Genomic DNA, 21147 nt, shown 5'->3' with positions numbered 1-21147 from the left:
AACTCTAGGTCTATCCATGTTGTCACAAATGTTAAGATATTGTTCTTTTTAATGGCCAAGTTAACACTGTGTTATACATATGTTCTACTTCTTTTTTATCCAGTCGTCTATCGATGGACACTTAAGTAGCTTCCATATCTTGGCCATTGTAAATAATGGTACAATGAATACATGGATGCGTATGTCTTTTCGAATTAGTGTTTTAAGTTTCTTCGGATAAATATCTAGAAGTGGAATTACTGGGTCCTTCTTTATCTCTTGTTATAGCCTTTCTTTTCAAGTCTATTTCATCTAGTTTAAGTATTGCTACCCTAGCTTTTTTTATTCGGATGTTTCCATTTCCATTTTCCTGAATTATCTTTTTTTCCATCTATTTTCTTTCACTCTGTGTGTTTTTCAATCTGAAGTGAGTCTCTTGTAGGCAACATAGGTAAGGGTCTCGTTTTCTTACCCATTCAGCCACCCCATGTCTTTTGATTGGAACATTTCATCCACCTACATTTAAAGTACTTATTGATATATGGAATTATGGCTATTTTATTATTCACAATTTTTCCTCCTCCTCCTCCTTCTTCTCCCCCTCCCCCTCCTCCCTCCTGTTCTTAAGTCCCTCCAACATTTCCTGTAATACTGGTTTGGTGGTGATAAAACCCCTTAGCTTATTATTGCCTGGGAAAGCTCTTTTATCTATCCTTTGATTCTGAATGATAGCTTTGCTGGGTAGAGTAATCTTGATTTTAGGTCCTTGCTGTTCATCACTTTGAATATTTTGTGCCAATCCCTTCTGGCTTGCAACATTTCTGTTGAGAAATCAGCTAGCAGTCTTATAAGAGCTTCCTTGTAGGTAACTAACTGCTTTTCTCTTGCTGCTTTTAAGATTCTCTCTTTGTCTTTAAGCTTTGGCATTTTAATGGTGACGTGTCTTGGTGTGGGCCTCTTTGGGTTTCTCTTTTTTGGGACTTTCTGCTTCCTGGGCTTGTGTATCTATTTCCTTCAGTTAGGGAAGTTTTCAATCATTATTTCTTGAAATAGGTTTTCAATTCCTTGCTCTCTCTCTTCTCCTTCTAGTATTCCTACGATGTGAATGCTGTTATGCTTGATGTTGTCCCAGAGGCCCCTTAAACTATCTTTTTTTTTTCGATTTTTTGTTGCTGTTCTGATTGGGTGTTTTCTGCTACCTTATCTTCTAAGTTGCTGATTCGATCCTCTGCTTCATCTCATCTATTGTTAATTCCTCCTAAGATATTCTTCATTTCTGACTGGTCCTTCTTTATGTTTTCTATCTCTGTTGAAATTCTGAGTTCTATTCTTCCCCTAAGTTCGTTGAGCATTCTTATAAGCAGTGTTTTGAACTCTGCATCTGGTAGGCTGCTCATCTCCATTTTGTTTAGTTCTTTTTCTGGAGCTTTATTCTGTTCTTTCATTTGGGACGTGTTTATCTCATTTTGGCTGCCTCTTTGTGTTTGTTTCTATGAATTAGGTAGAACCACTATGTCTCCAGGTCTTAGTAGAGTGGCCTTATGTAGTAGGTGTTTTGTTGTCCCAGTGGCACAGTCTCCCTGGTCACCTGAGCTGAGTGTTCCAAATTTGTCCATTGTGTGGGCTGTCTGTGTCCTGCTGCTGTCACTGAGCCTTGGTTGCTGTTTACATGTCAATAGTGTGGATTGACCCATGGGCTAATTGGTTGTGAGGACTGGCTGTGACTACAGGAGAGTAGCTGTTGTACAGAGCAGGAATTTGCTTTAGCAGGGCTCTGTTGCCTGCTGAGTTTGTCCTTTCACTGTGTCATGTGTGGAGTTGGTTGGGTGGTGCTCTGGTGTGGTCTGAAGCTGGCTGTTAGATATGTTGGTTCTGGGGCCTCATGGGCAGTACTTCCATGCAGGCCAAGGTTAGTCGCTGCCTGTGCCCTACATGGGGCCACTTGATATGAGCTACAAAGTGAACTGTAGATGGGTACCACTTGTGCTGGGCTTATAGGTACCTGGGGGAGTCTAAGATGCAAACTGAGGCCAAATACTGCTAGTACTGGTCTTGGGGCTGCTTAGCCAAGAGGTATGAGCCATGCTGAGGCCAGATGCTGGTTGTATGGGGTTTACGAACCTTTGACAGATTTTAAGAAAGTCCAAAGCATAAGCCAAGACAGGCCATTTGCATGACAATGCTACTGGCAACAGCTTGGGTAGGTCCTCAAGTTTGCTGAGATAGGGTCTCAGAGAATCAGCAGGGCAGGTCAAAAGGTATTAGCTAGGTTAATGGAGACTCAGACTGAGGCGGAGGAGGGCTCAACAAAGGAACAATACCCTCTGCCAGCACTTCTTTCTGAGAGAAAACTGCCTCTCCAGTCCTCGCTCGCCCTGAAGCCAAGACAATTCAGTTCCTCCTCAAATGTCCCTGGCATCTCTCGAGCTGCTGTTGGAGTGCTGGAGCTCAGAACGAGTGAGTCCATTAGCAAGTCTGTCCATGCCTGGTCCCTCTAAGAGGAGCACCTGAGAGTCTAGCAGCCCTCCATCTCACTCAGCCATAATCACTGCTGTTTTTCACAGCCAGAAGTTGTGGAGACTTCTCTTCCTGGCACTAGAACACTGGGCAAGGGAGCCTAGTGTGGGGCTGGTACACCTTTCTCCTCCAGGGGAACCTCTGCAGCTGAGATAACCCTCCCAATATTGAACTGCCACATGTGGGTGTGGGATCAGCCTGTTTCACATCTCCACCCCTCCTACCAGTCTCTATGTGCCTTCTTCTGTATGTCCTTAGTTATAGGACTTCTGTTCAGCCAGACTTCAGGTGGCACTCAATGATGGTTGTTCTGTAGTTTAGTTGTACTTCTGATGTGGTCATGGGAGGAGGCTAGCACAGCTTTTACCTATTCTGCCATCTTAACCAGAACCTCTTGGGAATCATCCACTACATACTTCTATATTGCTTCAATTTTAGGAGAGTACTTTAAATTACATTTCAACCAGTCAAAATCAAACAAGCACCTGAAATCTAGATGGTACAAAATAATTTTACACCCTTTATCCTTTTACCCTCATTTGTGAATTTGAACATCTCAAAATAATCTTTCTGAGAACAATCCAAAAGGGCACTTATAAAATTAAGATTACAAACAACAAAAGAGCTAGAATCAAATACTTCTGAATTTATTACAGCAGATGTAGTAAGAATGAATAGTTATAACACTGATTTTTGGCTAAATAAATATAATTGCGTATGTCGACTATACTATAAAAAATGCAACCGAACAACAGCAGGTAATAATTCTGAAGTACAAGAAAAGAAAAAATCAAAAAATGTAAGTTATGAGCTTTTGAAACATAAATGAATTTAACAGAATCAACTAATCTACCGAAATATTTTAAAACCCAAAAACTCTAAAAAATATTGAAGGTAAAGTAAATAGGGTTCATTAACCACAATCAATGTTATGAATATGAAATAAAGTAGCACATTATTTAAATTAAATATACTGTTCTCCAGTGTATTCAAACACTCTATATATGCACAGATGAAAAAAATCACCTTCTTTGGTGACAAGATTTTTTCTCCTAAAGGAAAACTATTTATTCACTTCAAACACCACACTACAGAGGTATCTGAAGTGCTATGGTGTATTAGTGAGACAGAAGGAAGGAAAAAGTGCCCTGAACTAGAAACTTTGGCATCTCAGTTTGAGTCCCCTACTCTGCCAATACATGAGTCTGGACACGTTATTTAATTTCCCTGAGACTCAGTTTCCTCATTAGTATAATGGGGATAACAACTATTACCCTATTTACTTCATGAAGGGTTTCTATAATGCTTAAATGAGATAAGAAATTAATCTTCTTTGTAGGCTGCCACATACACTATACGAAGAAAAAATATTGGATCACTTGATCTCTTAAGGCCTTTCCAACTTTAAGTCTGTAATTCTACTTTTATTATCGTACAACTTGGGAGCCATGTAATATACCAACCTAGCCAAATCAGGTGGGTTTATCCTGAAATAATACCTTAGGTTCCACTGCTACTTGATACTTACATAGCATTATAATGCTTATGATATTATCAGCATTGTAATGCTTATGATATTACACAGGCATTGTTCTGAGTGTTTTGCATGCATTGATTCAATTTTCATAGCAACAAGAACTGGTGATCTCAATGGACAAATTACAAGTGAAAAAGCCACACTGTGGCTTATGAAAAAGTTTAACTCACATTTCTCTATTGTAGTGCTTCAAGATGTTTTTCACATTTTATTTGATTCCTTTAAGCAATCCCATGAGGTAAATAGGGCAGGCATTCTTTCCCTATTTTACAGAGGAGGAAATTGAAGCTGAGGGAAGTTTAGTTCCTTGCCCAAGATCACAAGGGTAAATAGCAGTCAAAACAAGAATCTAAACCTCTGTCTTCTGACTCCTTATCCAGGGTTTGTCTATTCCCATACAACCTCTGCAACTAAAGTAAATAGATGAAATATACAAATTCTGATAAACTGAACCAACTTAATTCCTTACAAAGTACTCACCAATATAAAAACTCAAACTATTGGACTCTGACATATTTCTTTTTATACGAAACTGCTGACGCTAAAATGAAAAGTAACTTCTTGAATCGATTGTGTCAAAAATACAGTAGAGCAAAATATCTTGGTAGCAAGAAGTCTAAATCAGTAATTGTCCTTAGTAGTGTATTTAAATTAAATACTTCAAATACAGACCTAATTTGTTGAGCAAAAGGAACAAACCTGAACGTCAGACCAAGTCGCTGGACTACAACCCGCTGCTCAGTTTTTGGCTAAGGTGTGTCTTGTAGCCCAGGAGGTAAAACAAACATAAATAGAAAAAGAAATAGAAAGGAGGTAGAATAAAGTATATGGAGAATATCTGCATTTCTTGAGACCTTTCCTATAGGTGAGTAACACAACTTAGCAAGAAGTATCACAACAGAATGACACGTCACCAGAAATCATCTTTGGGATTCAGGCTATAGGATTCTGTTATAGGTAAAACCTCTATAATGCCAAGGTACGTCCTAACTGTAAATTCTAATTAGAAGGGTCCAAGTCAAGTCCAATTTACACCAATATGACTGTACTCACAGTTTATTAAAGTGTATATAAATTAATCAAGAAATTGTAATTAGATGGGAACCAAAAGTCTACATAAGGACCCATTTTCAAAAAGTAAAAGCCATATACATTCCACTTCGATTTATGCTAATCAAATCTGGTTATCTACATTAATACATACCTGATAGAGTTCTTCTAAATTGTACTTAATTGAAGTACTATTCTGGATAGCTTCCACTGCTTCTTTCAGTTTTTGCCATGTTTCATCTGTGTAGTTTTCTGGTAATTTAGGCTTATCTAGGCAGTACGTAAAAGGCTGATGTCAGAATAATATGTAGGATGCAGCAACAGAAAGATCCACAAAAATACAATAATATTATTACTGCTTTTTAAGGATAAATTGTGATCTTTATGATGATTATACCAAAATATTAAAGGAACCACTGTATTTAGGCTTAGTATAAATAAAATTTGAAATGTCAGAATACTATTTAAGTCATTTTGACTCACCTATTAAAATTGAAGGTGAGGTTTTTTTCTCCTATTGACTGTATTGCTTCAAAAAATAAAAATTCAAGAATGACAGATAAAAAATAACAATCCTGATCTTATTCCATCATATGTAAAACCGAAGTCAGTCAACATAAATTTTACACCTGAAATTTCAAATACTGAGTACCTACTATGTACAAGGTACTTTATAAACATCTTAATCTTCCTAATAATGTCTTGAGCGAGGTATTGTTATCGCTAGAAACTGAGGCTGGAAGATTCATTTAGTAAGGTTTGCCCAAGGTCACTACAGCTAGTTAGTTGCAAAATTGGGATTCTAATCCAGGTATGTTTGACCCCCACATTTATGCAGCATCTACAGAAATGGAGAGAAATGTTCTTAATTCAGGTTTCAATTTAAGCTACATTTACGAGCAGAGTGAAATTTTAAAAATTAAAACACTCAAGTGACTCCAGAACCTATGTAGCATTTTTAGAATGTAAAGGAACATCTTAATCCAGTCTTTAAATTTCCTTGACCAGCAACGAATATTTTTTTAATTAAAACATCCAAATGCCTTGATAATAGGTTTTTAGTTTAGGAGAAAGAGGAAAAAAAACCCCAAAAATCTCTGAAACCAGTATGCAAATGCAATTAGGATCATAGCTCATCTCCTTAAAAATCCTTTGCTATTAAATTGATATATTTTAAGTGAAAGAGTGAACATATTAGTCAATTACAATTTGTTTACTTCAGAAAGGTCTATTATTAAATCAGAAATATTACAACACACTTGACAGCCTGGGAATGGGAGAGGAGTGATAGAAAAACGAAAAGGTTAAAAATAAACAACACTATAACCTTATGGTTGAGACAAAATAAGAGCATATTCCTGATTTCCACACTAATGCTGAAAACACAAGCATGAAAAACCTAATTTTGTCAATATTGATATTTAGTCACTAGGCACTTATCTGGTAAATATTACTTTAGTTCATTCATTCTCTATTTAATAAACAGGTTAGCATCTATTACCTGCCAGTTCACGGCGTTGAAAAAGTCAGAAAAATAGAAACACAGTCAACAGATAAAAAGTAATTCAGCTCAATTAACATTTCTTAAATTCCTAATTTTACATTTGCATCAATGCATTCATAACCCTCTCAATCACATATCTCAAACACGAAAATGAACAAATTTTCCAAAAAGCTACGGGTTGATACTTTAAAAACCATTTAGTGATAAAATATAGAAGTAGTAATTGTTCCTATCTTTAGACTAGTGGTACACAGAGTTACTACTTCTGTGTATACACAGTATTTTTTCACTTCCAACTCCTACATCTGGAAAGAAATGCAGAGGTCATAAACATTTTTCTCCAAATATTGCATCCGCGAGTTTCAATAATATAGTATTGAACATTATAAATCTAACTATAACTCTTCTTTGAGCATGAAAAGATCACCATTGCTACCTGCATTTCTAGAGACTGGAGAACATGGCCTACTGAAGCATAAAAATAAAATTCCCGGCAGAGCCAAGGCTCACTATGCACCCGAAATAAATAAAGCTCTTTAGAATACAAATTTCTCACCTGTAAAATCCGGATCACTCATACCGATTGTCAATGTTATAAGGAATAACAGATTAGATACAATAGGCTGAGACAGATCTCAAAATATTGCACAGAAATACCCAGTGTATGCTTCAGCACAAGTATACCATCCAACCACCCCCGGAAAATGAACCCTCTACCCAAAAAAGGACCTCCCTCCACCTCATTGATTATGCGTAAAACATTAGGCCACCTCTATACTGTTTAATATATTTACATAAATAGAGCACGTGACCGCTCAAGTGTCAAATCCTTAGTAGGTGATTATGAATTTTGGCCTTGGTTACCTTTAAAGTTCTTGATCACTAACTTCTTAGCAGAGCCAGGCTTGCTGTTAGCAAAGCTAGAGACGGTGGTAGAAGATTTGGCCAGGCCGTTTGCGTGATGCACCGAAGCCACAGAAGAGATTAATATACTCTTATTTTTAAGTTGCTGCTGCTGAGATGTTGCAGCAGTTGGTGAAGATGAAGAGGAGGAAGAGGAGGATTCCTCAGCCATCTTTGCGTCAAACCCTACAAACTCCAGGGTGTCTTCAAAACGCAGCTTCTTCTGTATAGGTACGTGGCTGGAAGCAGCCACCGAAACCCCCAGGCAGGAGAAAGACGAGGTTGAAGGGGATGCCGAATCCCTGGGTTGTAAAGGAGGAGTGGAAGAGGAGGAAGAGGTGGAATCAAAGTCTTCTCTCTCGTTACTACTGTTACTGCTGCTACTGCTACTGCTGCTGCTGCTGCTGCTGCTGCTGCTACTGCTGCTGCTGCTGCTGCTGCTACTGCTGCTGCTGCTGCTGCTGCTGCTGCTGCTGCTGCTGCTGTTTAACTTTCTCTTCTTGGCAGAGGTGGGCGGAGTGGTGCTGGTATTACCATCAGTGGCAGATCTGACCTCCTGAGCAGCAGCAGCAGCTGAGGGATTGGGGGAAGAAAAACCTGTTGGAAACATGAAAATAGCGGGGTCAACAGGCAGAGGAGCATCAAAAATCTACGTTTATATGCCTACGTGCGTGTAGGAGAGAAGGTGGCAATGCTAGAGGGGGAAGGGAAGAAAGAAGAGAGGAGAAACACAGAGGACAAGAAGGAAAGTGAAGGGGGCTACACTGGGGAATGGGAGGGTTTGGGAAGGCGGATAGGCTGACACCAGGAGTGAGCAGAACAAGGGGGGAGAGCGAATGAGGAGGCAGACAGGTAAACGGCCGTGCCGTTCCCCTTTCCTGCTTTTCGGTCTCTCTCCCCCCTTTCTGCAGGAGCGACTCAGTGAGTCTGTGAGGCTACAGCTCCTCCTCCTTTTCTCTCTCTCTCTGGGAGGGGAGATGCCGTGTTTTGGGGGGAGGGGGAGAGAACCAGGACTTGTTATTGTCAATAGCACAAGAGACTAAAGATGGCGCCACTTCCGGTCACGCGGCGGCGAAGGCGGGGCGGTGTCTGTCCTCAGGAGTGGGGGGTGGAGAGAAGCACTGTGGGCGCCCAGTGGGGCGGGGGAGCAGGCTTTGAGGGGAGGTAGCGGGAAAGCGGCGGCTCAGGCGCCCCAGACACTAGTGCTCCAGGTCTCTCGCTTGCTCTCCCCTTCCCTTTCCCGCTCCCCTTCCCTGGCAGCGCTCTCCTTCCCCGACCCACCGTAACGCCCACCCCCTCCTCGAAGGTCCCGCGGGAAGCTTCTCGCCGCATCGCCCTTACCGGAAGTGACTGGGCCGACACTTTTCATAGCGCCCAGATCCTGAAGCCCCTTAGGTCTGCAGGACTTGGGGGGAGGGGGAATGAGAAGTGGACCAGGAGCAGGGGGTGGGCCTTCGAGACACCTTTGGAGCTCCTGATTGGAGCTTTCTGACGGCGGGTGAAGGGGCGCGGAAAGGTAGTGGGAGCTGGAGCGGGAAGGAGCCTGAAGGGGAGGGAAGGTGGTGACGGTGAGGGGCGGGGTGAGCTATCTGGGAAAGAAGAGGAGGAGGGAGAGAGGGACGGAGGAAGGGAGGAAGTAAAAAGTAAGGGAATGGAGACTGGAAACTTTGAAAGAAAGGAATAAGGAAGGGTTGCAAGACGAGGGGAGTAACCCGTAATGGAGGAAAATATAATCATATCATTATGCCTACTGCTAGTGAGGAACGTCATGAGGTTAAGATAGAAAAGGAAAAGAAAAAGAGCTTAGATAACAAACCAAAAAAAGGAGTTTTTGTTTCGATTGAGCTATAACTTGTTTCCTTTTTATGTCAAGGACACCATTGACCCAATATTGAATAGGGCCTGAGTTTTGATCCCTTTTTCAGTAATGTAGCTACAAGTCCATTTCCTTTCCAATCAGAAGCATTTTCTAAGCTGGCTGGCCAGAGTTAAGGGTGCATTCTAAGGCCAAAAAACAGGGAGGCAATTGACTCTCCCCCCCCACACACACACACACACACACACACACACACACACACACCCCACAATTCCTGGGACCAACCCCGACTCCATCAGTCATTAACCCAGTAATTTAGAGACTAACCAAAGCCACTTCTTTTTTTTTTTTTTTTACCAAATCTCAGCTTATACACTTTGTCTCAAAGAAGACATTTTAGGATAATGTTTGCAAAAGTCAATGTTTTCTACCAGTGTATTCCAGGAGTCCAAATTTCAAAATGGATTACTCATAAGAACAAATCTCTAAATTTGGTCGAATTAGCAACAATAAACCTTTTAAATTCCACTGGGAATTTTTCTTTAACCCGAGGTCATTGGGGAAGGGGTAGAGAACTCAATGTCGAATGAAACTACGTTCGCCAACCTGTTGATCATTCTAAGTGCAGAAACATTCAACAAGCATGTATTAAAGACTGTATGCCAGACACTAGACTAGGTCCCTGTCATCGAGAAGCCAGTGGGGGAAGATAGTTACAAAACTAATTTCTATAGCAGTACTATAACAGATGTACAAAGTGCTGTGGAAACAGGTGAAACAAGAAATTTGGGGGGATTGTGGAATAGTCAGAATTTCACAGAGGAATCGACGTTTATGCTGGGTCTCAAAATGGGAAATGCCAGAAAGACAAGCTAAGAGAGGGTGAAAGGCATTCTGAGTAGTGGAAGCAGGCAAAGCAAGGAGTTGCAAAAAGGCCTGGCCTGATTATAGAAATATGGAAAGTGCGGTGAAGCTTGAAATTAGGATGTCTGGTTGGAAGTAATGAAGATGAGGCTCAAGAGTGCCTGACACACAAAGACAAAAATTGTGGTGTCTACCTTGTAGACAAAGATAGACAGCATGGACATCAGCAAGCAAGCTGGGCTTTTAAAAGCAGAGGAGTGACAGTGACAGAATTATGGGTGGAGACAAAGCAGTTTGCACCCTGTGGTTTGAGATAGAACCCTAAGAATAAACCAATTTTCCAACTTTGTTTACACAGGCCCACTTTGTTTTTGTCTTGAAAGTCCTTGATTAAAATGCAAATCCTCCTAGAAAAGCTACCACCTTGGGCCATTACCAGCTTAGTGCTGTTTGATGACAACCTGCTGAGAATAAGGCTCTACTGGAACTTAGGCTCCAGGGCCACAAAGAAGGGAGATAGAGGCCTGAAAGGGGGGTATGATGGACTCCTGTCTATTTTTATTGTACCATATTCTTGCTGCCTAGTATGAGACTGTAAACTCTTAAGACCAGAGAAGGTATCCTAAAATATTAAACCCTCCCATATTGTGTCTCACAATGCACACGATGCTGAAAAACTGTGTAAATGCAGAGTAAATACTTATTGAATAGAATATATCATTGAATGAGAATAAAATGATGTCTTTATAAGGGAGGATTAACTGGCTAATTTTCAGGATTTAATGAACAAGGTTGTTCTAATTCATGTAGTTATATTACTAAGGGTGTATGGATGGGACACTTGATAATGGCCCCAAAGTACCTCCTCTAGGAGGATTTCCTTTTTAACCAAGGACTTTACAAGACGGGGAAAATGGGCTTTGCTCTTATTCATGTAATTATATTCCCTAGAATGATGTATGGAAGTGCTAGCTATTTTTAAAATTACAAATATTAGTGCAACTGAATGGCAATGGACATAATGATAAAACTGCTTTTGCCATACAAAGATAAATTTTTATAATAACATAAAGGATAGCTGAGTCCTCATAATGTTCAACTGCATTCTAGTAATAATAGCTCTTAATCTAACATGGTTATCTAAGCCCTTCACTCTTTCTAGTTAAATGTTAGTTCTAAAAGCACAGATGCTTGGCTCTTGATCTCTGGCTCACTTTCATTGGCCAAGTAGTCCAACATACTATTTATGTTTTCTATGACATATCCTCAAGTGAGTTTTGTGGAAAAAGTATTTTTTTTCTTAGTGATTAATAATAATCTTCCTTTTGACATTTTACAACCTCATTTTACTTTGTGCCACATCAAGCCTTGCTAAATAGCACATCTTAATATGGATATGTAATTTTAAGAATGATTTTTTAATTTAACATTTACATTTTGTGGAACAAACCAACTTAGATATTATATGTGTGAGGACAAGAATGCTGTGTCTTCTTGGACCTTCAGACCTATTTAAAAGAAGAAAAAACTATATTACTTTGTAAAAGATCATTTACATCAAGAATCAACTAATTGGGGCTAGCTAAAACATAAGCATATATTCTGTACACCCAAATGTTTGCCAACCAATGTTAAACACATTCTCAATATAAAAATACATTTTAAAGGTTGAACTCACTGAAACAACAATAACTGAGGCATGCAATGTAGGACACCATACAGTTATGACCATTATCAAACTGAAATAGATTGAGCACTTAACACATACCCCATATATTAGAATCTTTCATCTTGTGAGTTCAACACATATCTTTGAAACGTTGATTAAATTTTACAATGCTGCCAAATGAGGTATAGTTATGATTGGCTTTTTAATCAAGTAAATAAATCTGTAGCTATTTATAAAGGTAAACATGTACATAAAGGAAGAAATAGAAACAATGATAACTAGTTTTTCTAATGTCCATTCCCCTATTTCTGTAGGCATCTCTCTAAAAAGGTGGTGTAACCTGTTTCCCTTTTTTGATCACGGGTATTTCCCTGGGTGCTTGGTTCTTCTCCAGACATGTCAGAGCAGGGGCTTATCAATGGATAAACACTCCTGAAAACTTTGTTATCCATCGGTGGGATTTTCCTTTAAACTGGGAGATACTGCTTGCTCAGGAAAATACCAAAGATGTTTCTGCAGCAAGCATTGTTTAAGAATGTGTACAGAAAAGACTACTGCTAATTGAAAGGTGGTCCATGTTCTCTAACCACGTTTCTGAAGGATCACCTTAGAAGCAGGGAAGTACAGCAAAGACAAACCAAACAGTGATGAGAAACATATAATGAAGGCTTTGTTATGCTATCAACAGTAAAGCCCTGCTGTGGGATGACCAAGGAGGCCAAAGTTTAAGCAATGTAAACTTACCCTTTACCCATCCTGGAGTTGCTTTATAAAGCAAGGAACTAAATAACAAATGCTGAACCTACGATGTTTAGTAAAATGCAAATAAATAACACAGATCTCATATTTTTAGCAAAATCGTTTATCTTCTATGTAAAATTATCTCATCTACTGGAGACTTACTTACTTGGGTACATGACCATTTGAGGACTTAGCTCCATAGCTCAGAGATTTTTATCTATTGTCATACCCAGGAACCATATGGAAAGCAGATTTAAGGACCAATAGTTAGGGCCAGGCCATTTTCTCTGGGGATGTTGGAGTGGGGGACCAGATCAGCCACAGATTGCTTTTTCCTGTGGAGCTGTCAAGCACTTGCTTATTATGCAGTTGCTGGGCCTATTTTTAACCTGTTCACCTTATCAATGATTCTCACAATCCCTGCAACCCCATCCTGCTTTAAGGTTTGATCTTCCAAGGGCATTCAGCTTTTTTCTCAAGAGCTGGGACAATTTAGATTTAAGTCAGTGGTTCCCAGCTTTGACTGCACAAAAGAATTGCCTGGGTAGCTTTAAAAACAACAACAACAACAACAACAACAACAACAACAACAACACCAAAAACCACCTAAGTCTGAACCTAGTCCAACTGAATTAGAATCTCTCTGAGTAGTGTCTCAACTTTCAGTATTCTTAAGGAGCTCTCTGGGTGTTTCTACATACCTCCAGGGATGAGACCACAGATGCAGGTGAAGGTGAAATTAGTCCCATTGTGATTTAAAGGGAGTTGATAAGCCTTTGTACTCTAATGCCTGAAATTTCAATTATTCATTCCTTTTGATAAAAATAGCCTCCTTCTCCAGGAATCCTTTCAAGTGCAAATTAGCCAGGGAAACTTTGTTCCTGATTCTTTAAGGTGAATGCTTTTTGGAAACAAAGGTTAATATAAAAGTGCTAAGTGCCTAGAGGTAAACAGAACAGGAATTGGCTTTGCAATGGAGAGTTGGGTGGAAGGAGGAGCCGGGGTGGGGGGAGGGGGGATAAAGTTACCATCAAGAGAAGAAAGGTTACTGAGAGTACATTTTGCTGACCTCACAGTATTGCCTGGGGCCAATCCAGCTTCGTGGACTGTATATTTAAGATCTAGTCAAGTTTGACAGCTTACTTTAGCCGCCCAAATCACGTTACAAGAAAATTTAAATATGTTTAATAAGTAAAACAAAGAGCAGACATTAGGAATGTAGGTTTGGAACTATCCATAAATGCCCAACTTCTGAATTATCACTCACCATATGGATGTTCCTACTGCCTCCCACCCCCCACACACACTCTCTTATTTTGTCCTCATAACCACACTGTGAGATAGGTCAGGTACCATCCCATTTTACAGATGAGAAACAGGCTCAGGGAAGGAGATTAAAATGACTTACCAAAGTTAAAAAGCACAAAGACTTAAACCAAACCCAGTTTTTCTCTAATTCTAAATAGAGTATTTCCCATAGTCTACAATTTAGTAAGGAAACGTGCCATAAAATCATCTCAAGTAATAGACAAGTTAGAAAAAGATGTTCATAGCCCCACTTACCAGGAGAAAAAACATGAGGAATAATAAAGCAACTCTTTTACTGAGATGAACCAAATCACAGCGCCCAAAAGGAAGCCAAGCTTGGATACAGTTCAGGCCATCATCAAGCGAGCAGGGTGCAGCAGCAGGGTACATTCAAAGAGAGAGTGGCAATTTGGTTCTAGAGAATCATCAGTACCTTCTCTGGCTGGACCCTCAGCCAAGTGGCTGATCTTCACTGTAAGTAGAAACCAGCTCCTTCTGCTAGCCAAATCCGGGCAAACACTGAATAAACCTTGCCTAAGGACCCGTTATGATCCTGAGTATACAAAGACAACCCTTGCCCTCAAACAGTTCTCAACTGGCCTAGTGGGTGAGGCAGACAATTACTGAACCAAATTTAGATAAAGGCTACTAGAGGAACACAAAGGAGAGATACCCGCACAGTCTAGGAAGAAAAGGTGCAGTCGGAGTGGAGAAAGTGTAAGGGTGGGGAGTTACTAAAAGCTTCCAGAAAGAGTAAATCAATTTAAATCCCTAAGGGTAAGTGAGAATTAGCCAAGCAAAGGGAGTAAGAGGGAGCAGGGGCACAAGAAAGAAAACAAGGAGCACATTTAAATTCTGAAGATGAGAGAGAATAAGGCATATTCAGGAAATTGCAAGGAGACTGGTTCTCAGGGAATAGTTTCATTCCTAACCAGAACTCCTGGAGTGCTAAGGAGGGAAACTGAGGCAGCATTCCAGTCTCAAATCCCATACAGCAATTCTTAGGCCTCTTAGCACCAGGCCTTACTTTACTCCTATACCCTACTTGTTGGAGTCGTGGCTACTGGTTATAATTCTTGCTTTGAGCCACATAAATTCAGGAATTGAACTTACAGGTTGAGTTTTTATTAGATACAGGAGCTCAGAACCACAAAGGTGGGGAGGTGTGATGAGGTATGAGAAATAAGGTAATAAGAAAGAAGTGAGATAATACAAATGCACATATGACCACAAGACTGGACAATGCTACAGAAATTCAGATGAACGAGAGCAGGGTTTGGGAAACGACGGCCAGTGGACCAAACCCAGCCAGCTGCCTGTTTTAATAAAGAATGTTTTATTGGAACACTGCCATCTTCATTCATCTATGTATCTTCTGTGGCTGCTTTTATGCTAAAACAAGAGAGTTCAGTAGTCATGCTAGCCCTTATGGCCCACAGAGCTGAAAATTTTTCCTATCTAGTCCTTTACAGAATAAAAATTTACTGACCCTTGCCCTCGAACGTACTAAGTGCTAAAAACAGAAATATGGAGAATGTTTAGTGGTAGCATATAAAAGGAAGTAATTCAAAACATGCTAAGGATTTTCTGCATTTTCTGAGACTGGATAGTCTGCATCACCTTTGATATAGTCTTAAAAGAATGGCAAGAGAATATTTTTTTGATAGAATGGCTAAGTAAATTGTAGTATAGTCACACAATGAAATACTACACAGCATTGAAAATGAATTCCAACTACATGCATCAATAACAGAAATAATGTTACATAGAAAAAGTAAATCACAGAAGAATACATGCGATTTGATAAATTTTTCCCCTTTAAATCTAACTTTATTCAAGCTAAAGGAACATAATTTCTTCTGAGATGAAGGTGATAGAATGTGATAATTTATTTTAAGAATTTATTTGGTTGAATAAAATTTTGTTGGCCAAACCTGTGTTTATACCTCAAGAATTTTTGGAAATGTTACTAGTTAACGGAATTCAACTCTGGTAATCTTTGTGATGAGGACTTTGGTCAACAAAACTTTTTACAGAGATTACAGAAAGTTTTAATATAGCATTTGAATTTGTTAAGCAATTAAACTGGTAACTAGGCATATACATACAGATTAACGACCCTTTAGTGCCTAGAGGCTTAATGATAACTATAAGATTTCAGTTATTTGTTTTGTTAGTTATATATATTAACTTTGTTGCTACATGATTTCTTGTAGGGGATCTTACAGTTGGGGAGTGAGGCTCAGTCACAAGTGGTCTGTTTTCATGTGTTATGGGTGTTATTGTTCAGAACTGTTCTATTATGGATGCTGTTACTACATTTCTGTCATCAACACAGAATGTACACATATCATTAGGTGATGACAGAAGTGAGTTTATCTCTGGGCACAAAAATTTTAGAAATCTGATGTTTAATCTCCAAAAATTAAGAAAATATTTTTGTAGTTTCTGAGCCTGATTAGTCTTTTTTTTTCTTTTCTTTTTTTTTTTTTCAGTTCAAGTGCTGTGGAGTGATATACTTCACCGACTGGTTGGAGATGACAGAGATGGACTGGACACCAGATTCCTCTGATAACTTTTTTGTAAAGCTCAAAAATAGGGAAAACTTATGGGTATATGTGGAAAAAATATTAAAATATAGAAGGGAAAGAATAAACACAAAGTCCAGGAGAGGGGATTTCTCAGGGGGAAGTAAAGGGAAGAATTTAGGTAGATTCAAAAGCATTGGTAATGCTCTAGTTCTTAAGCTGATAATGGGTTCAAGAACATTTGTTTTATTATTATGCTCCAAAAATACATCAAAAATATTCTTCTGTATGTATTAAAATTATATAAAAAGTTTTAAAAATCAAAGACAGTAAGTGGTGATTTGTTGAACACTGGAGCATAGCAGTTTGTAGAAAATAGCTGGCAGAGACAGCAAATGACAACTAGGATCAATTTTTGGAACTTTTAAACATTTCTTTTGGGTTCCCTGAAATTGCTCAGGGGCTGGGGGAAGCACCCTCCAACCTGGTTGAAAAATAGACCTCATGGTCCACAGCATGGGGGCTTAGAGTTGTCATAATTTGTATATTAATTATATAAATCTGAACTTAGTTTACAATTTTGGGATGTAAGATCTGGAGACCTGTGAGATCCTTGAAAATGAGTAGAGTTTGTACAAAGACATGTAGGTATGAGAAAAATCATGGCCCATTTAAACAAATTCAGATATTATCATGCCATGTGACTGGCTTGCAGTAGGCCAGTAGAGGGTATGGTGGGAGATAAGACAGAGAGGCAGGCAGGAATCAGATCATGGCAAACATTGTATGCTATGTTCCAGTTTGTATTTAATCCAGCATTAAGGGCTTCAAGTAAGGAAAGGAGTAATATGATCACCTGTACATTTAAAGATGTCCAGGTCTAACCTTTGACTACAAAATAAGGTGACATCTCTCCTCACTCTTTGCCCCCCAACGAAACTCACTCCCTAAAGGTAACTTCAGTTAACGGTTTTCTAACTAAAGATCTTCTTTTATACATTTAGCAACATGCAGAGTTTTGGCTTTTTTAAAAAATGGATTATACTATATGAATTGTTCTGTGACTTTATTTATTTTGCTTAATAGGAGATCATGGACATCTTTCCTTGTCCGTATACATAGATCTCTACCTCACCATTTTTAAGGGCAGCATAGTATATTGTATACAGATGTACATACAGCTGTCAATTTTTTTAAAAAAAATCTAATTATAACACTTGATTATTGTTTCTTTTTCCCCTTACTTTTGCTGGACTGACTGAATTTCCTTTTTTCCTTTTCTTTAAACTATTAGTGGAAGTTGTACACACTCTTTACATTCTATTGATGGTTATTTTTCAGTTTTGTTTACTTATACAAATGACACAAATACACATCTTTCTTGTAAAAAAAGACAATATAGAAAAATAGAGGATAAAATATGAAAGTGTCCCTTCACTGTTTAGTACAGTACATAGCTTTCCTCAGCATTTGTGTGTGTGTGTGTATTTGTGTGTGTGTGTGTGTGTGTGTGTGTGTGTGTATATACATACATATATACATACATATATATATATACATATATATATACACACACACACACACACACATATATATATATATATTATGCTTTGGAGAACTTTCTATGACAGTACATAGAGATTTATCTCATTCTTTTTAAGGATTGCATACTACATTATATTTAATCATTCCCCTATTTTTGGATATTTGGTTATTTTCAATTTTTTGCTCCTACAAACATGTAGCAATGAACGTCCTGTAACACAAATCTTTGTGCCTGTGTAGAAGTATTTCTCAAGATATATTTGAAGAAATAGAATTGGATCAAAGAGAAGGTATATTTAAAATTTTGATAGACTGCCATATTATTCTTCAGAAATGTTGTGCATACATTCTCACTTTCAGAATGACTGTTGATTGCCCACACCATTAGTAACACTAAATATTATCAAACTTTAAAGTTTTTGCCAAAATATTACACAAATCCATTCTCACTATAAAATAACCACAACAAAGAAAAAGCAGAAGTGCCTTTTTGACCACCATCACCTGATACTTCTTTCAGGAAATTTATTTCCACCTAGCTATTAATTTTTTACTAATGGTTTCATTATGCTTGGTCTTCTTAGGAATAATTTCTTAATAATTTACTCAAGCTTCCTAGACATGTTCTTAGTAATTATTTGGACTTAATTCTAAGTTTTATTAGTTCATTGACTCACCATTGTCTTCTGTGAAGGCCTCATCATCACTCTCATCCCCTGATCTAGATGACTGTGACATGGTCTATCCTTGGGAGGCTATGTTAGAAAACAGAGAATTCACTTTTACAGAGGCCCTCTCCCATATCTGCATGATGTTATGGATTCATTGATTCTGGTTTCTCAACCAACTTTATCCTATTTGTTTCATATCTTCAAGAAAATCCTCACAATTTTGACCGGCTAATCACATCCTTCTCTGTTATCCCTTGTGGTTATGGCTCTATTCTTATATTTATTTTCTTCTTTCATTTAAAGCTAATTTGGGGATAAAAATACATTTGTTTGCACTAACACCTTAAACTAGTAATCTGACTTGCCCTTTAAAAATTACCTGCTGGTTTAAATACCAAGAGATAGTTTCTCTTCAAAGTGTTCTCCAGCTATTTTGGAGGGTTCTCCAAAGTACAATCTTACTTGTGATCTGAACCAGATCTTTAATGATCTTCTATTTTGGTCTTTTCATCAGGCTACAGTGCTATGGTTGCTGAGATTCCTCCTATGGTCACCACTTTGCTGGGGAGGGTTTTCACAACAGATAACTATGGCTCTAACATGATTTTTCGTAAATTCTCCATATCACAGGTAAGCAAAAGCTATAACTTCTAACATACCTTTTCTAAAGTTTGGGGAATAATGAAAGGAAGTACAACATAGAGAATAACTTAAAATTGCCTAAAGATGTGGTGTCGCTTAAAGCCTTGGTCAATAAGTTCCTAAAAATACCCTCCCTGCGTTTCACCCTGTCCAATGCGCCCGGCGGCTAGCTCACCGTCCCAGGAAGAGCAACAGGATTTCTTTTTGTTCCTGTTGTTCTATATGTAGTCCAGTCTGAAACCAGAGGGCTCAGAAGAGCTTTCGTAAACAATAAACACTATAGCAACGCAGGCGCCCTTTCGTCATGAGAAGTTCTATCCATGGATTTCTTGTGTATTTAATAGTTTTCAAGAATGAGTGACGGCAGGTCTGACCAATCCCTTCAGGGGAAACCCCACTCGCCTACCAGGGGCCTGGTTCGCGCCTGAAGCAAAAACAAAACAAAACAAAACAAACAAACGAAAAACTCAAAACGATCTGAAATTGATACATTTCCTATAATCTAAGTTATTCTAGTTTTAATAAGACCACCCATGGGACATTGGCAAGTCATCCACGGTTGTTCTGCACCAAGACTGGCACAGTACCTATGCTGACACTACTTGGGACTCCCCTGCCACTCTGACACCACTTCAGAGAGGAGGGGTTGGGGCTTCAGTCTCCCCAAGTGGTTTCCAAGAGAGTAGGGGATGGAGATAGAAATGGGAGCCCGCCAAGGGTGGAAGGTCTAGGCTCTCCACTTAGCTATTCCTGGAATGTGCGTGGGGGGGAGGGGCGGGGTTTGCATTGCCCCCGCCCCTGCAGTGAGTGGCTAGAGTAAATCAGTTATCTAAAATTTCTTACTAGGTTGCTCCTTTCCTGATTCTTTGTCTAGTGAGAGCAGAATTTTGTGGGGACTTTATTTGTCTGTGCTGGTTAGTGTTTCACACATCTCTTTTCCACTATTGTGAATGGAGTACATTTTTTTTCTGCTTCTATTTCTGTTATTTCTGTTATTTCTAGACTAAAAGAAAGTTACCGAAATATAATAATAGAATGTTAATTGTAAAAACTAGGTGGTGGGTTTATTGGTGTTCACTGTAAAATTCTTTTTTTCTTTTTACAGTAGAAAAGAAAAGATTTATTAGAAGGGAAAGTATACTTCCAGAAGTGGAAGTGGGATTGAGCAAGAGAAGCATGGCTCAAAAGGCCCATAAAATTCTTTGAACTTTTCTGTATGTTTGAAAATTTTTATAATAAATGTTGGAAAATAAAATAAAATAATACTTTTTCAAAAAAAGAAAAAAAGAGAAAGCTTTGAGATTCAGTATATCTTACATGCAGCTTGTATCAGTTAAAACTCTTGTTTACAAGTGACAGAAACTCAATTTGCATAAGCTTAAGAGGAAAATGGAGTTTATTGGTATTTATAACTGGGAAGGACAGGGCAGATCTCAGACACACCAGGATCCAGAGACTCAAATAGTATTGGCTGTCACTCATCTCTTTATGTCTCTTCTTTGCTTCTCTCTCTTCTGCATTGCCTCATTCTCTAAGATTCTTCCACATGGTAGAGGGAGAGCTACCAGCTGCTTTGGGGGTCACATCCTTAACAGTTCAAGATTCAAAGAAAAGAGAAAGCTACTTATTTACTTCTGATTTGAAATATTTCAAGGAAGGTCTTTTATTTCTGGCCTGGGTCATATGCCTCCCTCTTGGAGCTGCCACTGTGTCCAACAGAGTTTGATATTATGATTAGCCCAACCTGGGTTAGATGCCCAGCTATTGTGTGTGTGTGTGTGTGTGTGTGTGTGTGTGTGTGTGTGTGTGTGTGTGTAGGGTGGTGTCATTGTCCATTTTATCAGGACTATATTGAAAAGATAGTGAAAGAGGA

General features: G+C 38.8%; 1 protein-coding gene and 1 long non-coding RNA gene across 3 annotated transcripts in view; both read right to left on the bottom strand.

Annotated features, from left to right (window-relative positions):
* The window catches only part of CUL4B (cullin 4B), a 34099-nt gene extending 25157 nt beyond the window's left edge, over window positions 1–8942 (bottom strand). For both annotated transcript variants that reach the window (XM_039859060.1, XM_039859061.1), the window contains exons 1-3: window positions 8832–8942; window positions 7452–8087; window positions 5238–5353 (exon numbers count right to left, since the gene is read on the bottom strand). In XM_039859060.1, the coding sequence (XP_039714994.1) occupies window positions 5238–5353; window positions 7452–8087; window positions 8832–8859 (780 nt within the window). In that variant the 5' untranslated portion in view covers window positions 8860–8942. The remainder of the gene's footprint in view (window positions 1–5237; window positions 5354–7451; window positions 8088–8831) is intronic.
* A 1974-nt stretch (window positions 8943–10916) lies between these two features.
* LOC120599878 (uncharacterized) lies at window positions 10917–19674 on the bottom strand. The gene is made up of 3 exons (XR_005652019.1): window positions 19450–19674; window positions 18639–18716; window positions 10917–11678 (listed from the first exon to the last, which is right to left on the bottom strand). It is a non-coding gene; the product is annotated as an uncharacterized LOC120599878 (long non-coding RNA).
* Window positions 19675–21147: the final 1473 nt, after the last annotated feature.

Source organism: Pteropus medius, unplaced genomic scaffold, assembly GCF_902729225.1.
Source record: "Pteropus medius unplaced genomic scaffold, Ma_sr-lr_union100, whole genome shotgun sequence".
Taxonomy (NCBI): Eukaryota; Metazoa; Chordata; class Mammalia; order Chiroptera; family Pteropodidae; genus Pteropus; species Pteropus medius.
This window is presented reverse-complemented; position numbering and strand designations above follow the sequence as displayed.